The sequence below is a fragment of the Boleophthalmus pectinirostris genome, unplaced genomic scaffold, assembly GCF_026225935.1.
Source record: "Boleophthalmus pectinirostris isolate CB_2022bp ecotype Guang Dong unplaced genomic scaffold, ASM2622593v1 HiC_scaffold_2, whole genome shotgun sequence".
Lineage (NCBI taxonomy): Eukaryota > Metazoa > Chordata > Actinopteri > Gobiiformes > Gobiidae > Boleophthalmus > Boleophthalmus pectinirostris.
The window spans coordinates 28,862,572-28,869,104 of NW_026571152.1; the positions used below are offsets into that span (position 1 = coordinate 28,862,572).

Sequence of the window (6,533 nt, forward strand, 5' to 3'; positions counted from 1 at the left end):
TTAATGTGATGATACAGTATCGATATTGTGGGCTGCTCTATCGATATATCACCAAGAGTATTTTTGGTTTATTTTACTAAATGATTTTGTTACAGCTACAGTTTCGTTGTTTGTTTAGTGGAAGGAAACTCGTTTGACATTTTCGCTGTTTTGAGGATTAAAATGTTTGTGTTTCATATGAACTTTGCACAAGAAGTGGTTTAACAAAGATTTTCCATGATTTAGCCTTTATTTTTTACTGAACCGTATCGAATCGAAAGCGCACTGTATCGAGGTTTGTCTCATATCAGTGACTTCTTAACAACACTCGGCCTCAGTCAACAGGGAAACGTGGCTCTTGCCCCGTCTGGGAGTATGACATCATCACATTTTAGAACCTGAAAACCTCCCAGTTCCATCAGGTTCACGGCGCCGATGACATCATACATGTAAAGTTCCATAAAGCCTTGTTACCATGGCAAGTCCGGAACTCAAAGCTAAACTTCAAAGCTTTGTGGGCTTTAACTCAAAGCTTTGTTTGGCCTCGGGGAGATTATAAGAGTAGGCAAATCGAAAATCACAAATCGAAAATCACATATCGCTTAACGGAAAAGGCACATTTAGCTGAGCTTGACACAGAGCAAATCGTACAAAGATTTCAAACAGTAGACTTCACAGAGGAGACTTTACAGAGTAGATTTCACAGAGTAGGTTGCACTCTGCGTAACAGTAAGTACAGCAACACTTACAAAACAACAAGGACTTATAAAGTAAAAAAAAAAAATGTTTGGAGAACTGCTGCTGGATCGCGTGTCTGCGGCTAAACTGCAAAATCGCCGAACCAAAGAAGCTGAAAGGCGAGAAAGAATTTTTAACTACAAAGAGCGGACCATAGGGGTGAGCGTGGCCTGTTTATCAGACGGCACAGTGGGAATATGTGCCTGGGAGAGAGTTATAATTGACAATAAATGACTCTTATTTCTGACTGTGCACACAGGTTGACAAGGAAACGTTGGACATGCAGCTGAAGGAAAAGAAACTAAAATATGCAATGGAAAAGGAGAAGCAAAAGGCCAGCGGTGAGGCTGCTTTGTTATGTCCCATCACTATGGTCATTATGTGGTATAACTTAGAAGTGCAACTACGGTAACTGTCCTCAAATCGACAAATAGCCTCAATAAACAAACACGTGTCATGTAAAGTCAAAGTAAATTTTAAGTTTTTAGTATGAAAAAATAGCTGGCTCAGAGGACCATAACCACAGCACTTTGCCAAAGTAAATAATGGATCATTTATTGTCTACTCGTTTAATTAAGACCAAGATTGAACAAAGTTCACAAGGGCCCAATGTTACACTATTTTAATTATGATGTTTTTTCCTCATCAAAAACATGCAAGAGTTGTGTTTGGTTTCATTCACACATGTTTAACACAGTTATTTTCTCAAGCAGAAAACACTCTCTTCCACCTTGTGATGTCATGTGGTAAAACAGGAATAACCATACCATACATTACAATCATTTGGATTATTTCAGCCCTGGAATTGCCCATCATTGTTTAACTAAATGTAAAAGGTAGCTGTTAATTTAAAGTAACACATAACATCACAAAGTGGAACAGAATATTTTGAGCTTTGGAGATGTAGTCAAATTATTAACTAAGGATTACTCAAACATGTGTGAATGAAATAAAACATAACTCCAGGTATGTTTTTTGATGAGGAAACAACATCATAACATACATCATAAGACATTTTTCCCCACAGATGCAGAGATGCTCCATTACCAAAAGGTAGCCAGCATTCTGACCCATCGTCAACAAAAGCAACAACAGCAAATAGCCAAGGACATGGTGATCTTCAGGCAGACGTACCAGCAGCCGTCCAGTCGGAGGGAGTTTGACCTGAATGACCCAGACTTGCTCAAAAACATGAGTCCTGAGGAGGCACAGATGATGATGATCCCCGGGCTGCCCGGTGAAGACCCCAACTGTAAAGACCGCCAGCAGAGACAAAGGGAGCAGCTCAGCCACTGGCTCATACAACAGCAGGCAGAACGCCAAGGACTAAGACACAAACAGGAGATGGAAGGTAGGTGTTGTTTTTTATCAAAGAGTCAAATATCAAATAAGGATCTGGTGTAACACTATTAAAGGGCATGGGTGCTATTTTATGAATTACAATTCATAAAAATAATTACAGGGCTCATTAAGCTATTTTCTGATCTGCTGTTGTTGTATACTCATCAAAAACACACTTGGAGTTGTGTTTTGTTTCATTCACACAAATCTTGCACATTTTGGCTGAATTCCTCTCTCAAATTAAAAGCAATCCAGCTTGTGATGTCATGTGGTAATACAGGAAGTGCTCCACTGTGTTTTCAAACTCCATTCACTTTCACTAGAGTCATTTGGATCATTTCAGAATGGCTGATCTCTCAACAAAAGGTAAAAGGAGCTGTTAACTTGAAAACTACCACTTTTTTGCATTTTGAGCTTTGGAGATGTAGACTCAAACACGTGTGAATAAAACAACACACAACTCAGGGTATGTTTTGGATGACGTGATAACATTATAACATTGCTTAAAGCGCCCTATAGATATAGAATGTTCTATATCTATGAAAGTGCACAAGAAATCCATGTTGTGTATTATAGGACCTTTAATGTCTTTGTTATAAAACTATAGAGCTTGTGAACTGGTTAGATGCTGTAGATTTCTGTTTTCAGATAAGAACTATGACCAGTTCATGGTGGAGGTCAACAATATGGCTCTAGAGCTGCAAAACCTTGAGATGGAGAACCGAAAAGCCGAAGTCATGGCAACTAAAGATTTCAATCTTGCAATGGTAAGTCAACTTTCTAACAATTTGCCATATACCAAAATGTGAGTAACTAAGCACACTCTGAAATGAACCACTTGCTCCCGATAAGATCTGCAAATATGAGATGGTGTGACCCAGACATGTAAACAGTCACAGTTCTGGACAAGTCTGTCAAAGCTTGATCCTGTCAGGTCTCTGAAGCTAAGCAAAGCCAGGCCTGGTACTTGGTTGGGAGACAGTGGGGGCAGTATTTTACCACCAGGAGTAATGAAGTGAATGAATAATGTCCAAAATTGTAAAGTGCCTTTGAGCGTCTGGGAAAAGCACTATATAAGACTAATGTTTCTTGTTCTGATTCAATTCAATCAATCAATTTGGAAGCATGAAAATGGAAAATGCACACACACAAAAACTCAGTTTGTCTTCTCGAAGAGCTTTTATTTATGCCGGTGGAATGGGTTAGTGGTTGTGTTAGATAAAAAATAAGATGTGTAAATAACTACCACTGTTTTTCCATGCCAGTCAGAAGAAAAAAGGCGTCAGCAATCTAAGGATAAGGACACCGGAGTTTGGGATTTCATGGATGGAGAGATCAATGCAGACTCCCCCCCAAAGCATAGTGGAAAAAGAGAGGAAAGAGATCTTAAAGCTTAAAGAATTTCAGCAACAACAAATGGAAGAAAAAAAGGTTAAAAAAAAAAAAAAAGCACATGACAGACCCTCCATTCAGAAAAGTTACACAATACACATTTAAGCTACTGCTGTGTGCGTATTTGCAGAGACAAAAACTGAGTGAGGAAAATGAGCAGCGTTACTATGACAGCATCCGCATTGATTCAGCTCGGACGGCCACACTCATTGAGAGACAACAGGCAAAACTCAACAAACAAATGAGGAAACACCTGGACAGCACCAACCACATGTTAGCAGAGACCAGGAAACAAATGTAAATAGCAACAAAGTATTCAACAAAATAAAGTATTCAACAAAACATGCATGCACTTTTTAACAATATGTTCTATTTGTTTTTTGCCTTTAAAGAAAACCGGCGATTTCAAAGGGCGCTGTCACTGAGAGTTTCTTCACCCAGTTCAACACTTGCAGTCGATGATGAAAGTCGTATTGGACTGCAATTAAATAAGCTATAAAATAACAACAAAACACATAATAAATCATGATAAGCAATCAACTTTCATTTGTCATTGAACGGAGTTGTTTGGGCAGCTTTAAAGGCAGATAATAACGGTAAGTATAAAATTCATTCACACAGTGGATCTCAACAGTGACTGCCCAAGTCCCAGACCTAGTGCTGTCATGTGATTAAAAAAATTGAGAGATTAATTAATTATGATCTGTAATTAATTAATCTAATTAATCTCATTTTAATCTCACCTAAAAATTGCTGAGAAAAGCCTTCAATTTGAGGTATTTTCATTTAAATTCATTATTACATTATTGTGGCAGATCAAAAGACTAATATAGATTTAAAAAAGTGACTTGATAAAGTCATTTATTGTTTAACAAATCTCTTCAATTTGGCTGTTGAGCCCAAGTCTCCATGAATAATAAACTGTTTGCTGTAAAGTAGCAAAGACGAGGAAATCTGAACATAATAACTTTTGTCTACTTAAAGACAATAAAAAGTCCAGTCTTTCCTTAACCATATTAAAAATATTATTGATAGAGAAATATATATGAGATCACTGGTTTTAGTCCTGGTTTAGACCTGGTTTAGACCTACTTTAGTCCTAGTTTAGTCCTGGAATGGGTTAATCCTGGTTTTAGTCCTGGTGTTAGTTCTGGTTTAGTCCTGGTTTAGACCTGGTTTAGTCCTGGTTTAGTCCTGTGTTTAGTCCTGGTGTTAGTCCTGGTTTAGTCCTGGTTTAGACCTGGTTTAGACCTGGTTTAGACCTGGTTTAGTCCTGGTTTAGTCCTGGTTTAGACCTGGTTTTAGTTCTGGTTTTAGTTCTGGTTTAGTCCTGGTTTAGACCTGGTTTAGACCTGGTTTTAGTTCTGGTTTTAGTTTTGGGTTAGACCTGGTTTAGTCCCGGTTTTAGTCTTGGTGTTAGTTCTGGTTTAGAGGCGCACAGGAGGAAGCGCAGTTTACGCCGCGTACGCGAGAAAACACGATCCACACGCGGCTCACGGGAGCACGTCGGTGTCCGCGCAGTGTCTACGGAAGGAAACGTGGTCCGCGCGTTCTCAGGTTAATGACGATGATGAAGGTGTGTGTTTGTTTGTGTGTGTTTGTGTGCGTGTCCCCTCATGTGGCAGGTCACTATAGGACAGTAGTGCAGACATCATGAGCCTATGCAGGTTGTTTTCAGGCGATATTATATTTGTTATTTTCTTTTATATTTCACGTCGGGAGAATAATTTCCAAGACACAAATGTGTTTTTACCTGTGCACTGCTGCCTCTGTTCTACTGGCTCTACGACCTCGTCCATTGTGCGACTGACGCCGCCAGCGTTAACATGACGTTTACATCGCTCTTACTGCGCGCGCGTTTTGTGTGGGTTTCCGACAATGAGTGGAATTACCGAAATAAAAAATTTATAAATGTGTTTTGTGTGTGTGTGTTGTTGTCCAACAACACAATAAAAACAGGTTTTATAATAAATAAACTCACATACAGAAACACTAAAGTTAGAGATTAAAAATGAGATTAACGCGATTAAAAAACATAACGCGCTAAATATGACTGTAATTAATTAATCGCAATTAACGCGATAATTTGACACCCCTACCCAGACCTATCATTTTATTTAAAATCTGTTTCTGAAACCACTCAGTTATTAAAGCATTTTGCATAATCTTGTGTTTTAAATGTGCTTTCTGAATATTAGTTAGCAGATAGGTGTTTAGTCTCCACAATGTCTTTAATATCTATTGGAAAAATGAATGAAAATTTTACTTCCGGGACCGGAGCGAGCTGTCACTGTTGAGCTCCATTCATTTCACCTGAAAAAATATGTTTTAAAAATTGTCTCCAAAGATTTGAAAGCACTCATCACATTAAAAATCCAGTGTTCATACTCTTAAAAAAAAAACATAAAAGTCTAAAGTGCAATTGTAAAACGATAATTTCTTGTCACAGTTTTAAAGGCTGAATTTAAATTATGTGTCTCCAACACTGCTACAAATCACTATTTAAATGATTACAATAAGCAAATCACAAAATGTCTTGTCTTGTTATGTAAATACAGCCTGTATTTTTTTCCTGTTTAAAATATGAACTTTGGATAGAACCCTGATATTAAAGTATTTTCAGATATAAACTTGTCCCATCTTTTCTGCCACATAGCCAAAGCTTTATCTCGTTGCTGGGCGGGTAATGAACTGTACCTGGAAGATAACACAGGCATTATGACAGTAATTAAGATATTCACATTAGCTCATTGAAAAACACCCTATAAACTCAGTCTTACTTTATGGAGTTCATAGCCAGTGCTTTGAGGGTGCCTAAGTTGGACCTTAAGCCCCCAAATCCAACAAAAGCTTCATAAAAGTCATAGGATAAACCCGAGGCACCGAACATGGCCGGATCATCAGAGCTGATGACCAAAGGGTGGCCCTCTGCCATCAGGACTGCCCCGGGGTGGTTTCTTAAATCATCTACCAGCTTTAACACCTGGGGAAGAAAACATACAGCTCACTTACTTTACAGGAGAGGCAAGTTTGTGGAAATATATCTATCCAAACTGTCTTCAAATTTTCAACACTTGGATGTC

The 6,533-nt window shown here is 38.4% G+C and overlaps 2 protein-coding genes across 2 annotated transcripts; one reads left to right on the forward strand and one right to left on the reverse strand.

The window, feature by feature from the left end:
* Window positions 1-443: 443 nt before the first annotated feature.
* Window positions 444-3,912, forward strand: LOC129409468 (RIB43A-like with coiled-coils protein 2). Its single transcript, XM_055155657.1, has 8 exons — window positions 444-876; window positions 977-1,058; window positions 1,745-2,068; window positions 2,707-2,829; window positions 3,328-3,368; window positions 3,403-3,489; window positions 3,581-3,747; window positions 3,843-3,912. Exons 1-8 carry the CDS (start codon window positions 763-765, stop codon window positions 3,910-3,912), a joined length of 1,008 nt encoding a protein of 335 aa, XP_055011632.1. The 5' UTR covers window positions 444-762.
* A 2,086-nt stretch (window positions 3,913-5,998) lies between these two features.
* Window positions 5,999-6,461, reverse strand: LOC129409466 (adenosine deaminase 2-A-like). Its single transcript, XM_055155649.1, has 2 exons — window positions 6,231-6,461; window positions 5,999-6,147 (listed from the first exon to the last, which is right to left on the reverse strand). Exons 1-2 carry the CDS (start codon window positions 6,383-6,385, stop codon window positions 6,027-6,029), a joined length of 276 nt encoding a protein of 91 aa, XP_055011624.1. The 5' UTR covers window positions 6,386-6,461; the 3' UTR covers window positions 5,999-6,026.
* Between the last annotated feature and the right edge of the window lie 72 nt (window positions 6,462-6,533).

Excerpts from the sequence above, each read along its gene's own strand:
- LOC129409468 (XM_055155657.1), top strand. The coding sequence starts at position 763 with ATGTTTGGAGAACTGCTGCTGGATCGCGTGTCTGCGGCTAAACTGCAA. Across the intron at positions 2,069-2,706 it reads ACACAAACAGGAGATGGAAG|ATAAGAACTATGACCAGTTC; the intron begins GTAGGTGTTGTT and ends TTCTGTTTTCAG. Across the intron at positions 3,748-3,842 it reads GCAGAGACCAGGAAACAAAT|AAAACCGGCGATTTCAAAGG; the intron begins GTAAATAGCAAC and ends TTGCCTTTAAAG.
- LOC129409466 (XM_055155649.1), bottom strand. The coding sequence starts at position 6,385 with ATGGCAGAGGGCCACCCTTTGGTCATCAGCTCTGATGATCCGGCCATG. Across the intron at positions 6,148-6,230 it reads CTGGCTATGAACTCCATAAA|GTACAGTTCATTACCCGCCC; the intron begins GTAAGACTGAGT and ends GTTATCTTCCAG.